Source organism: Mytilus trossulus, chromosome 8 (genome assembly GCF_036588685.1).
Source record: "Mytilus trossulus isolate FHL-02 chromosome 8, PNRI_Mtr1.1.1.hap1, whole genome shotgun sequence".
NCBI lineage: Eukaryota > Metazoa > Mollusca > Bivalvia > Mytilida > Mytilidae > Mytilus > Mytilus trossulus.
Genome location: NC_086380.1, coordinates 2182799 through 2197904, shown reverse-complemented (window position 1 = coordinate 2197904; position 15106 = coordinate 2182799). Strand labels below are relative to the sequence as shown.

Sequence of the window (15106 nt, the reverse complement as noted above, 5' to 3'; positions counted from 1 at the left end):
TAGCTATCCTTGTCGTCCGAATTTGAAAATTAAAGGGCAAAATACGGAGTAGAGAGTTGCAAATCTTTGAAAACGCAAAACTCCGAATTGTTTTGTCATATTGTTGGATTCTACTAGTACCATCACTCCGTAAGTGTCCTTAGAAGTAATAACGCGTTACTACATCTTCACAGTGCCCTATGAACGTTTTTTTTAAACTATAAGCATCTAATTTGTCAGCAATAAAAAGTAGGCTAAAGTCTTATTATGAACTATCTAGGGGCGGTTTGAAACATATATTGATATATTAATGTTAACTCAATCTCAGTTTGTTTCCCCTTGCAGTGACATCAATATATTTGACTTTTATATCCCTTCAACAAGTATTGAAATAATATGTCTTTCTTTGATTAGTAAATGATAATGACCAATATAGATACCAATTTCTTTAATGAAGAGACACATCGTACTCGGTAAAAAAAAACAGTAAAATTGATCGTTATTCGAATAAAACACTGAACCTGACAATAAGCAAAATTAATAGATCTACTACAATGTTAATTTGATTACACTGAAGAACAATGAATTTTTATAGCATATCTTAAAATTCGAGCAATATTTTCACTAGAACAGTAACACTTGTAACAATAAATCAGGAAAAAAAAATCAAGAAAAATAACATGCCATTAATATAAAAGTATATTAACATTAAACATGCATTTATATAATCATAGTTTATGTTACGAGCAAAACATAACTTACAGTGACAACATACACGGCACCAATTAATTAAATCGGCTGTGCATTTTTGCTTTTCCGCACAGTACAAAGTTATAAAGTTTAATAAGATATGCAGGCCATATTTAATTGTTACGTAACATATATCAGTTTTCATTGATTATCTTTTATATGATATCAAAAATTATATTGGCTAGAAGAAGATATTAAATTGAAAGCATATCCTGTACAGAATGCGATATAATATACGGAAAGAAATCAGTATATTTTTGTAGATCAGATACAAAAAGCTATCATGTCGCATCAAGTTTGTGTAAGAGAATTCAGACGGGATCAAGCTGTTTGTATTATTTTATTTAACTTTATATGCATAAACCAACACCGAAAATATGTAGACTTACATTGTACCTATAACTTTCAGAAGTTGTATCTGAATACATGTTATATAATTAAATGAACTATACAATATATTAACACGCTAAGAACCCATAATACCCATTAAATGTGTATTAAACAAGTTAGAACTTAATATAAGAGCTACAACAGATATGATTCTTACATCTGCCTCATATCTTGAATTTACATCTAAAAATTGACAAGGATGGTCGGTTGAAAACAAAACATTACGACAACAAAGATTATTTCAGCACTCTAATTGTGAATTTTCCATTTCTATGAAACAGCATACAAGTCGCGCCTGCATACTGAGTATATATCTCTCAATTGATACGATGTTCCCGAGTCTTTTTCTATCATGATTTCATTGATAAAGGGTTGATGCTCACAAGCAATTTATCGAACCGGTGAAGTTGAAATCATCCCGTCGAAAATTGTCTGGACGCCATCACGAGTTGGTTGGCTGTTATGGGATATCCGTTTCACAGATGATATCGGATATTTTTCATATGTCGTAACTACAAATTTCTTCCTTTAAACGAATCTACTGACTAATTACCAGATTTGAAATAATATGAGCAATACGACGAGTGTCAAATGTTGAGCAGGATGTGATTACCCTCCCAGAGCACATAAGATCCCCACCAATTTTTTTTTATAGAGTTCATTTTGCCTAGTCTCTAGTTTTCTGAGTTGTTTCTTGTGACTTATTGTTTGTCTGTTTGTATTATTCTATTTTGTGCCGTGGTCCTATCAGTTTAGTTTCGATCTATGAATTTGAAGGTTTTTATGGTATCTGTCTACCCTCTCTTAGAAGTGTTGTGAGAATGACATGGAATATCAAGGAGTAACTATTACTGCTGTTCAATAGTCATAAATCGAAATTAAATAAAATATATTCGTGTGAATAATAAAGACTAAGGGGAAAACAGAAAGGAAACAAGACAAAATATAAACACTGAATTGATAAAAAAAAAACGCCAACATACATTGAAATGCATTATGAAATATATATATGCTACCTACTTCAGATTTTATATAAAACACAAGATAACAATTATGATCATAGTGAATTGAGCTCAAATTAGCGTAACGTGAAATGAAACAAATGTTACATAGATATTTCCTGTCTAGGTGAAAGGAAGGAAATCATCAAATCATTTTTTTCTAATATTTTGAACTCTAATAAGAGGAAATTTTGAATTTAAAGCCATGTATTGCATCATGTTGTAGAGATAATGGTGAGTATTAGACATTTTGAAATATAAGCAATTTATCTGTATGTAGCAATAAGGCATATGCAAAATTGAGTTGTTAAACAAGAGGCATAGCCCACATCATATCCAAAGACAAATTAGGGATCATCAAACATTTTTCCTAAAATACATAATACTGACATGTCAATATTATATATTTATATTTTCAGGGATTGAGAATGGGAATTTCACAACTGATTTGCCTTTTCTTTACATTTTCAGGTAAGATTATAAACCATTGTTTGTTTCATTATTTGTTTTAATGATGTTTTTGTACTGTTGTGTATAGATATATGAAGATGTGGTGTGAGTGCCAACATGGCCAATGACACAACTCTCCATCCAAATATCAATTTATAAAAGAAAATTATTATATCAACACGGGGGCATTGGCTCACACCGAAAAACAAGCTTTAAAGGGCCCAAAAATTCCAAGTGTAAAACTATTCAAACAGGAAAACCACCGGTCTGAGTGGTTTTTTTTTTTCATTTTTAGCCTAGACGTTGTTAGTTAATTTTTAACTTTGAAGGTCTTTTTTTGTATCTTTCGCCTATCTTTTGAACTCAACAGTCGTCTGTTCTGTATTGATGAAAGGCACTTACTACGTACTAGCATGTTTCTTTATTAATTTAAACTGTTATGTAAGACTCAGTGGCGTGACAGGTACATGTAAGAAAATTTGTTGCAATCACTTTATTTGAATATATTTTCTTGTACCGCTTCTTCTGTCGCGATACAGATTTAAGGTCAAGTTACAGTAAATGGGCTATGTCGCAGATTTCAGTAAAATTTGGCATACAACTCTGGCTCGATGAACTTCAACTGAAAATCGAAAAAATATTGCATTTATCTCAGTTATCATTTGAAATATTACTGATTGAATTCTTACAAAATGGGTGAACATTTGTATAGAAAGCACATAAAATCGGCGAAAACCCTTCTAAAATTTGTCTTAAAACCGCCAAATCTCTAATTCTACTCCATAGATTTTTCTTACAAAACTATATGTTGTTGATACATAAATTTTCGTTATAATGATGCAAAATAAAGATAGGGTCACCGACTTCGTTTTTACGGTATACTTCATTTAAAGTTGCGTTCTTTGTGAAAAAATCCGATAAAACGTCGATATAATCGTAACGTTATCGCGTTGCAGACCGTAAAACGTTGATTTTTGACGTTGTTCACTACCAACAAGGTAACAAATTGATTATTAGACAAAAAACGAAGTCGGTGACCCTATGATTATTTTATATCATTAAAACATAAATTAATGTGTCAACAAAATATAGTTTTTAAAGAAAAATCTATGGAGTGGAATTAGTGATTTGGCGATTTTAAGACAAATTTTAGAAGGTTTTTCGCCGATTCCATGTGCTTTCTATACAAATGTTCACCCATATGAAAAGAAATCAATCTGCAATTTTTCAGATAATAAAAAAGATAAATGTATTATTTTTTCGATTTTCAGTTGTAGTTCAACGAGCCAAGGTTGTATGCAAATTTTTAGCAAAATCTGCGAAATAGCCCATTTACTGTTCCTTGACCTTAAACAACTTGATTTATGAAGCAACGTTGTTTATAATATTCGAAAACAAAAAAGCAAATGTGGAATGTGTAGCAATGATAAAACAGTTCGACCAAAGAGAAGACATAAGCATAAGCCTTCTTATGGGTTCACGAAGGAAAATACCCAGCACACAGAAGCGGTATTTGTCTTGTCCCTTACCTCTATGTTTACAAGTACAGCACAACAATAAACCCTGTAACATATTAATAAAAAAATACCAAAACGCTAGGCTGGCTAGTCTGAGGATTCTTTATTTTGGAGAGGTGCAATATACTAATAATTATATGTTTTTTCATAAATTATAATAGTGAATATTTATGGTGTTTTGATATTTTAAAAACGTTTAAGTAAAACTTTTACAGAATTGTTGGCAGTAAACGTGTTGTACCATTTTGAAAATGATACAGTCATTTTACCATGTGACCAGTTGTCAAATGAACAAATAGTATGGCAGGGACCAGACAATTATTCTACATATGGATATGGGGATATCATAAATCCCAAGTTGTCTAAATCCAACAGACTAACTATTATACATGTCAATGGAAGTCATCAGTATGATTTACAAATTCGACATTTTTCCAGTGAAGATGAAGGGCACTACAAATGTGTTAAGGGCAGTTTCGGGGAGGAATTCTTTACTTTGAAAATAGGAAGTAAGTCATTATAATAGGTATATACTTACTTCAAAAACATCTCAATTTCAAAGTTTTCTTTTTGATAAAACATCACTATCAATTAACCAGATTGAATAAATCGTATTAAATTCACATTTGTAATCATATTGTCCTGTGTTTGCAAGTTGCTAAATGACTTTGTCTAGAACAGACACATGCCTCAAGACGGATAGCAATGAACTGTTCATGGACTAAAATTTTATATTTGCACCAAATGCGCGTTTGTCCACAATAGATTCATCAGTGACACTCGAAAGTCCAAATGATGTACGAAGTTGGGAGCATTGAGTACCAAAATTCCTAAAATGTTTTGCCAAATACAGCTCAGGTAATTTATTACTGAGGTAGAAAAGCCTAAGAAAATTTGGTAAATGTGAATTATTATTTATGATCATATCAATGATCAAAAGTGTTGATAACTACTGCGATGGAGTGGCATCGTTCCAGTAGTTGAAAATATACCTATATCTCAGATAAGGATTTAATTCTACATTTGCGACACCGCGCGTTTCGTCTAAAAAATATTAATCAGTGACACTTGCAAAAAAAAAGTGAAACATAGCCATTACTTAATTAGTTTTCTAATCAGATTTTTCAGTTAATCTTAACGAGAAAATCAACTAGTACCATTGTTTGCAACAATCAACAATAACATTGCAAAATACAAACAACATAAAACTTGTTCTTATAAAAACGAAAATATTGTTATATATTCTCAGCATACCCAAGCAACCTAACGATAGTAGAGGAAGATGCTAAACACATAGTGTACGGATATCTCAATCGTGCACTGAAATTGAGCTGTACTGTGAACCATGGGGTTCCAAATGGAAAATTAGTGTGGGTAGTTCACAATCAAACCTTAGAGGAAAAAATATCAGCATCGTTAATTTATTCATTCGTACCGAAACAAAAAGACCATTTGCAAAACTATACATGTGCAACAAAAAGCGATATAGCACAATATTCTATGGAACGCACTGTTCAGTTGTTTATCTACAGTAAGTACTATATTCATAAGATTAAAGCTCGCTATTTCTTTGTTGTTGTTTTTTACCGAGGAAATGTTATAAAATGATTTTTCTTCACCATTATATTTATTTAGAATTTACAGTTTTAATAACGAAACTACTATTGTGGTTACTTAGTGTTTCTCGTTTCTCATATAGACCGTTTGTTTTACCGTTTAAATATTTTTACACTAGTTTGGGGGGATTTTTTGTTGGGTTCGAGTCAAGACTTTGTGTCCGAGATCGTACTTTGACCTATAACGGTTTACTTTTACAAAGTATGACTTGGTAAAAGAGTTATCTAATCTTCTGATTACTATATTATAAAAAATCAGTTAACAAATGTTTGCTGAAATATAATCATACATTTTCAATATATCGTGAAGACTTGTAAACAATTTAAAGTGATGCTTGATATTGTTGTTTTTCTGTATTTTTGTTCTTGCAATTCAGAAAATTATCTGTATTCGCTAACTGTCTTATTTTTCAAATGTTCTGTAAGACGAAAATAAATGTTGATAAATTGAATTAAGAACTACTGATCGATACATTGTATATTGAACCGGTACTATATTGTTATTTTATCTGTTCAACACTCAAATTGTGTGTAATCGTGGTAATGTATTATTTTGTAAACAGTGCCACCAATTGTTTCGATTACCTTGAATAAAACCCTGAGTATTCATGAAGGAGAAAATTTGAAATTGTATTGCAACTACAGTTCAAACCACGAAGTAAAAGAACTGAAATGGGAGAAAAGGTTCCAACACGAAAGTCCACTGGATGGGCGATCACAGTATTTAAACATTAAGAGCATTAATAGACTACATGCAGGAAAGTACAGATGCACAGTCACAAATATGGCTGGCAGCGCCTCAGATGTAGTGACCATTGTAGTATATTGTAAGTTTCATAATAGTTAATTTCACAATAAAACATCATCGAATTGCCAAAATCTACATAGTTGCATATAATGCATAATGTTTCTTCGAATATTTTTCACGGTCGATGAATTGCATATATACATGTACACAGAGAAAAAAGTTAAGCACCCCACATTTTTCGAAAACACAAATATTACAACAAGGTCATAGAATCCTGGAACAAATGGTGGCAAACAGTAATAATGCATCCTGTTAGGAAATAACATTAATTTAAAGAATAACATAACTCATTAAAAAATAATGATAATTTAATGAATAGATTGTCACAAAACACTAAAACAATACCCATTTTAAGTTTGGATCGTCTGAGTTCGTTTAACTATTGTCATTTCACGTAGACAACGTACATTGTTAGCTTGTTAACGATATCCATTGTTCAATATTCAATATCAGGTTGGTAAAAGTGGCTTAATGTATGGTGCACTTTGTTTTAAACCTAAAATCAAGTGCTTAGTATTACTATGTATCTTCACTTAATACTGCTGATAAACATAATGATGTAGAAGGTTATTTTCATTTCATGATAAGTAAAAGAACCTTGTTCATGATTAAGCATAACGTGTGATTTTTCTGACATATATAATAGATAAATGCCGTTTTATAAGATTTCAGCATTAATAAACTATTGTCGCCTCAATTTACTACATAATTTGTTTTTCTTAATTCACAGATCCGCCAACAGTACTTGTCAAATTTGAAGACCGCGGTAGCTACAGACAATTACACTGTGTAGCATGTGGGGTACCAGATCAATACATCTATAAACAGTGGGAACATAGGTCTGACTCTTATGATCTGATCAGATATCTGCCGGACGATGGCAGGGGTAGACTAATACTTCCAACTACCCCAGGAGAAACAGATCGCCATCACGACAGAGGAATTTATATTTGTCACGCTTCTAATAATGTGTCGTTGAATGGTAGCAAGTTTTTCGTTCGAGGAGATTTTTTTCTCAAAGCACAAGGTGAGTATTTTTTTTTAAATCAAACAACTGTCGAGTAATTTTATGAACTCATCTATTTTGTTGAGGGATCGTAAAAAAAACAATAAAACACAATTCAAAACAATACTTTTACGGTACCAATTTTTCATTCATCAGAAGTGCATTTCAACAATGCATGACTGCTGCAATCTTATTTTGTCGAGTTTTGTATTAAAAAGTATGTAAATATCTCATTTCGATGTTTTAATGTATTGGAACACAACATTAACAATTGAGTGATGTAACAAATTAATATAAATATCTGTTCTTATTGTATAATAAATAATGTACATATACATAATTTGCCCTAAAAAAGACATTAACCTCTCTAAATATTTCTCCAGGAAAACCATATTTTGTAACCTCCAACTATAACACACAATATGGATTTAAAGGTCAAGTGGGAAACCTTACCGTTGACTTCGTCAGTTTTCCAGAGATTACAAACTTTACTGTTTTTGGTGAGGATAAGATTCATTCTAACGACAATTATACTCTGGAAACTTGGAGGTTAATGGACAAAGTATACAACAAAACTGTAATTGTGAATGGCAGTAGACTGGTCATTTCAATGAACATAGAAAATGAATATGACTTCCGTTCATATACAATAAAACTGAGAAATAAGTTTGGATCAGCGAACTTCAGCATTTCCTTTCGTTCGGCAAGTAAGCAACCATCTTTGTACTTGTAATATTTTCTCTACATTTTAATCATTCATTATGTAAATAATAGGAAAACATTACTATCCCTCTAGTTAATGATTCAGGCAATGAAGATTGCTGTTGCCTCCAATTTATCTTGGTTTTTAAATTGACCTGAAAATATTAATTTTGTTATACTTCTTCCTAGGTTGCAAATAGAACGCCGTTCACATAATCACTAAAAATAATTGCATGATTTTGTGAAGATATTGTGACAGTTAGTGATATTGATAAGGTTTCTATTCTGACTGACTTTACTATTGCAGAGGCATTCCTTCAACACTTATACAAAATGAAACATTATAAGATAATACAATAAGAAAATAAGGACGTCATCTCGTAAAAAATGAGATGTATTTGCTTTAATTTGCAGGTTGTCCTGAAACACCAGAAATTATGAAGATAATGCCTAAGGAAAGTAAGGTTATTGTAGAATGGCGTGAAAGGTTTCATGGTGGATTTCCACAGTCGATCGTCATCCAGTATCGTAGACGTGATGTGCAGTACTGGAATACAATACCTGTCTCTGATCCCAGGACGCACACTGGTTCTATCGATGGACTTACTCCAGGAACTGAATACTTCATTCGAATGTACTCCAAAAACATAAAAGGGGCGAGTAATATGACAGATGAGAAACTAATCAGGACAGGTAAATATTATTATGAAGTGGGTCATGTACTACACTTTAACACAGCAAACTATTAGACTCAAATTAGGTCGTCAAAAAGAGCGTCTTGTTTATGCATGCGTCATACTTACGATATTCAGTAATGCTAAAAAAAAACCTAATAGTTCAGGTATATCAAATGAGATAATAACGAAAATATTGTATTATGTTTTCGTTTAGGAGCTACAGAAAACAATGACAATGAGAACCTTGTATTTATGGTGTTGGTTATTCCATTTTTATTAGCAAATGGTGTCCTGTATTGGCAGTATAAAAAAGGTATGTTTCCATTTGTTTCTAATAATCTATAAATATGTTACAAGCTACAGGTATATGTGTTAACACAGATACCCAACAATTCAGGAACAACTATTGAAAAGGATACAACATCGACAAAAATTCTGGTACATTATCAGACAAAGCAGAAAATACAACAATATACTAGTATATTGTATGAGTAAATGCGTTTTTAATGTCCAGATGTATTTGTATTATCTCTAATTACAATTTTGTTTCAAGTTCTAGAAATATATTTTCATAAATAATCAATATACATTGTATGTAGTTTTGTTCATAAAATCAGTTTGGGTTTTATTATTTTTTAGGAAATGTAAGAGTACTTGATAGAATCAGGTAGGCTTTTCTTCAATTTCAATTAAAAAAGAATAGTCACTTGTACTCGTTTCAAGTACAAATATGGTTAAATCCTACACTAACAAAATATATTTTAAGAAGAACACGTGTTTGGCATCCTACGACTACGATTAATTAGTTTAACCAAATGAAAATCAATTCGCGATACGCTGCTACATTGTACAATAACAATATCCTCAACAACTCAATATTGAAAGTTCAACTTGATTTTGACTTACATGTTTAATATGAATATAAAAATACAAGCAAGTAGTTGTATTTCCAAGGAGACAACTATCTAGATGACACAGAAATTAACAATTTGAGGTCACAGTACCCATGCATACCATATAGACAGGTATAAAAGGAAAAATGTAAAAATATTTCGAACGAGAAAACTTACGTCCTTAATTATGTATAAAAAAAATAAAAAATACAAATATGATACACCGAAAAAATCTACAACATGTCACCTTCAGGCTTTTGACTTCTTGATCCATCTATCAAGAGGTGCAATATAAAAAAAGATGTTTTATGATTGCCAATGAGACTTTAACATTGAGCAAAGCCAAGCACCTTTAAAATGTGTTGGAGTTGAGCACAAATTCCACAACCTGGCATAGTGGTGTCATAGTGTAACATAAGAACATAGAATGTTTCTCTCATCGACATTACATTTTTTTTAACCATAGTAAAAAAATAAGTTTTTTATTTTTTTTTATTTCCAGTTGCTTCAAAAGGCAGCAATTTATATACGAAGGTATGCTTTACACATCAATGTTTGATAATTCTTATGTGTTTTATAAATATATGTTAAAAACCATTCATAGGTGACAATATTATTTAAAAAAAATAATGAAATTGCGCGCCGTTAAATTGTTTCTTTTGAGATTGCGAACAGATTGTATTTCCATTTGCAATGGGTTGTGTCTTGAATAAAAGTCGATAATTCCAAACCTTTAAATTCAAATCATTATGAATCTAACGTGAGAACAATTGGGCAACCTCAGATATTCGTTTAACAGGTACATATTGAAACAGCTCCTTTTGTAGAAATAAAATTCCAAGTCCATTTTCTATCTAGTTTTATGTTTTGACTGTTTCAATTTAAGTTTAATTGATTTAGAATCTAGCCTGCAAAACAATAAAACACAATCACTAATTAGAAGTCGTTTAAAAGGTACGTGGTGAAACAACTCCTCTTGTAAAGATATCTTTCCAACTTCGTTTTTATCTAGTTGTACATTTACAGTGCTTTATTTTAAAGTTGGCGTTGGGGCTGTTGAAAACAATGTTTACGAGATGCAGAACAATGTACAACAGAATGCAGTGGTACAGAATGCCGTCGCACAGAACCTAGATGTACCTGTATATTCTTCTATCGACAGACGAGCAAATCTTACCATAGGACAGACCGTCTCCTACTCGACAACACCGAAACGGAAAAGAAACTATCTTGATAAACGCCACGAGAATAGAGGTTAGATTGTAAAATGTTATAACTTGAGGTGACTTACATGCCATGCATTATTCTTACATTAAAATATTTGTATTTGAGATTCTCCACTACTCTAGGTCGATTGAATTTGATGCATTTGCTTTCATGCATTGTATATAGATAATTACATAATTTGTATTGATTTGTACCATACCATCGCTCTATAACGTCTGACATAATGATAAATACTTTCGAAACAAACAAGGCAACTCACAGGACGTCACATCGATAATGATTTTGTTTTCATATTGTCGCAAGCAGGAAAAACATGCAATCAATGAAATTACGAATGAAACGACTATTCAGAGCAAACAGTTAAAAGACATGTTGTTAGTGTAAAAAAACGACTCCGGTGCGGGAATTTCTCGCTACATTGAAGACCTGTTGGTGACCTTCTGCTGTTGTTTTTTTTATTTGATCGGGTTGTTGTCTCTTTGACACATTCCCCATTTCAGTTCTTAATTTTACATACATGTTGTGTCGTTCACCCAATCGGTATGTGTAGTGTCATTTTCAATTTTGGTCATAACAGGTACAAATAAAGTAAAATATAAAATCAAAGTTGAACAATTTGGAAACAAAATATAAAAAATCCGAATCGCGTTAACAGTGCCACCTGCACAATGAGTTATTCAAAATATTATTAATTTAAATAATTCTATAGTAAGAATGTCATGTCATAAAAATAAACTTTTCACAATAGCTAGTTCCTTAGTTAGTTATAGTATCAAGCACACAAACAGCTAGCGGATTCGGCCCTGTGTTATAAAAAACCGACATACCAAATTTAAAATTTATCATGCGCACAATTGTCTGAATTTAAATACAAAGATCAAGATTTAGTTTTAGTTTAACAAAAATATGTTGATTGCGTTTGTGATCATACTGTAGAATACACCTAAAAATATAGTTGAATTCTTTTCTTGAAAATAGTATTGTTTCATCAAGGGAATGCTATTGTAGATTCTGTTGGAGAGGCTAGCGGAACTGTAAACTCAGCGACAAAGAAGGTTCGTGTAGTTTATTAACAGATTTCAGTTGTATATCTTTTTCCGTCATATGGTCGCAAATTATATGAGCAATATCTAATGAAACTTTAAATAGAACAACGTCAAACCTGATAGACCGAATCAAGAACCTAACCAATAACTAGGGATGATCTTATGTGTTCACGAAGGGTAGACAAATCATGATCAACATGTGGCATCAATCTTGATGCTAAAACCTATGATAAGTCTAAATTGTTCATATTCCGTAGCTAGACAACGGTATGGTGTTAAAAATTGAACATATACATTGCTATTTGTCAAACCGATTTCTAATAAAGGTCAACCAATTCATGATTGCACCCGAATTACTGACAGCAGTAAAACGAAACTGCGGTAGAAATGATTAAATAGAAAAATATGACTATACTTCTTTTTTCTATGGGAATAATTTTATGTTCAGGAGGAGAAATGATGTCAAATATACAATAATAATAACTTTCTGAATATGCATTCTTCTTTTTATTCTAGGGTCCTGATAGACTTAGCTATATTGAAGTTAGCTTTGAACCAAAACCAAACGAATACAAGTTTCACATTCATGGTATTAAAAACAGAACAAATTATGTTGACATAGACTTCTCCAAAACAATATATTCATACGTAGATAGTCACATAGAAAGTGACGATGACTCCACTCCACAGGCATGTGCGATGATGAAATATGAAGAGTGAAAAATACAAAATCTTTTTTTTTTTTTTTTTTTTTTTTTTGTTATAGTTTCGATCATTTGTTTTTTCATAATGTAAGTTCATTTGTTTTTTCATAATGTATGTTCATTTGCTTTTTCATAATGTATGTTCATTTGTTTTTTTATAATGTATGTTCATTTGTTTTTTCATAATGTATGTTCATTTGTTTTTTATGTGTAAAAATAATTATTAAAAAATACATATATATTTTGCCGTTTGTTTTATTGTATCGTTTTGAGAAGAAAAAATACTTCTTACTATTATCTTTTTTTTTTTTATCAATATTGATATTGTCATTTGCAGTTTATTTCAACACATTTGAATTTGAATATTAAAAGGCGTTGGAGACTCTAAGAGTACATTCTGATAATAATCATGTAACAAAAAGTAAAATCACAAAAATAACTGTCAATATCCTGAATTGGTAAAGACATTTTCAAACTTAGAAAATGGTAGATTGAATCTGGATTTATAGCGCTACACCTCTCACTTTAAATTCGAAGAGGCTCATTATTCTTTCACGAAAAACTTAAACCTGAGCAAGGTTGCCTCCATCAGAAACACTCGTGTTCTTCATGGAGTAACAAGACCTTTCTTCGCAAACGTTACATGTTATGCTTGCCATGACTCATAACAAACTCTAAAATTACGAAAATTTAGGAAAAGGAATATCAAATAAGATTATGTATTCAATTTTTAAAGAGAGCATGGTGAATAATAGTGACGAGCAATACAGATTCGTTTTAATGTTACTGAATTATTATGATACGAATCTTCAGAATTGTTTAGAATTCCGACTGGATTACCACTAGCTGCTGCATATAATTCAACATTTTTCGTGCAAAACTTTATGTCTGTTTGATCGCACACAGGTTTTCAAAATAGGTTGCCAGATAGATCCAACATAAATGACACAAATATTAATTCGCATTTTTTTAATGCATAAATTTTAGTCTAATGACCATGTTTCCTGCAATTCAATCAAGATAAATTAAAACACATGGGGTTTAATTGAAACGATTTATATTCGGCAATTATACGTTTGTAGAATGACTTCAGCATGTTATCATCTTGACTAGTAGAATGTGTTTATCAAAAATATTGGAAAATGTGTGTGTAAAATAATTAGTTAATACTGTGTTGTTATTAAAGTTCTGGTAATACGTTATGGTGTATTGAAGTCATAATTGTAGTAATTTAAAGAGTCTATGTTTATAATTGTAGTGCGGGTCAACGATTTGTACAGTATCTTCACGATAACGATGGCCCTTAATACACGTTTAACTGTTTTATTTACAAGAATATTTAAATCTAAATATCAAATAATAAGTTTGTTTTTATCTTCATTACTGTAATCAGCGAGTTGCCAATGAAAACAGCTATGGTTGTTTTTTGTTAACCTTCATGATAAGTTATACCTAACAAATCTCTTTTGGTCTTCTTCTGAGTGCTTTATCATTGTCGATGATATACAATGCCAATATACAATTATTATATATTCGTTAAGATTACCGAAAAGGGGAATGATCTTATGATTTGAATTATAAAGTTTCTTTTCAAAATTTAAAAAAGATTCATGACGAAAACTTCATAAACATAATTTCTTCATCACATTTTAATTCAATCGACTAATTAAACGTCAATGAAATTTCGCTTACGTCATAACGATTGACATAACTCTAAAATGAAGTAACTTCAAAATTTTGGGTTTTTTTTGTTTTCTGTTCTAAATATAATTCGTTTTAGATAATGTTATATTTTTAGAGATTTTGATATATAAATAACGTATATAATGAATATGCTATTACATCTGATCCTAAAACAAATCCTAGGTTGAGTGCAAACTACCAGAATGGTTGTTAATATAAACATATGGTTCATAATTAAAAAAATCCAAAGAAAGTAATTTGCACAACATACATGTAGATAAAGGATGAAGCACAACGTACTGCCACAGAATGTGGATCATGTTTTTTAAAATGTGCAGACAACTAAGATAATGAATATTATGTACCAACAAAACCCATGATTATCTTTTTCTTTCTGTGTTGGTATATGTAAAAACAAAGACAAAACCGATGTGATTTGAGTTATGTGATTGAAAGCACATCTAGGAATTTGCTGTTTTTAAGGGCGACTTTGGTGAAAATAAGACGAAATACAAACTTTGACCATGGAAACTGCTTTTTTGATACATATATTTCCGTAGCTTGAAGCAGGATTTCAAATGCCTGTACAACAATCGTTGCGAGACTAATTATTTTTCTTACTAATATAAATACATTTATCATATAAATACAAATATT

The 15106-nt window shown here is 31.1% G+C and overlaps 1 protein-coding gene across 1 annotated transcript; it reads left to right on the top strand.

The window, feature by feature from the left end:
* Positions 1–2544: 2544 nt before the first annotated feature.
* Positions 2545–12815, top strand: LOC134728108 (cell adhesion molecule DSCAML1-like). Its single transcript, XM_063592539.1, has 13 exons — positions 2545–2591; positions 4303–4596; positions 5337–5618; positions 6267–6530; positions 7242–7538; positions 7901–8224; positions 8634–8912; positions 9111–9209; positions 9536–9563; positions 10292–10323; positions 10831–11043; positions 12025–12071; positions 12579–12815. The coding sequence occupies exons 1-13, from the start codon at positions 2549–2551 to the stop codon at positions 12780–12782; spliced, it is 2406 nt and encodes an 801-aa protein (XP_063448609.1). The 5' UTR covers positions 2545–2548; the 3' UTR covers positions 12783–12815.
* The last annotated feature ends 2291 nt before the right edge of the window (positions 12816–15106 follow it).

Coding starts and splice junctions, on each gene's coding strand:
- LOC134728108 (XM_063592539.1), top strand. CDS start 2,549: ATGGGAATTTCACAACTGATTTGCCTTTTCTTTACATTTTCAG. Junction 2,592..4,302: donor CCTTTTCTTTACATTTTCAG/GTAAGATTATAA, acceptor AAACTTTTACAG/AATTGTTGGCAGTAAACGTG. Junction 10,324..10,830: donor GCAGCAATTTATATACGAAG/GTATGCTTTACA, acceptor TTTATTTTAAAG/TTGGCGTTGGGGCTGTTGAA.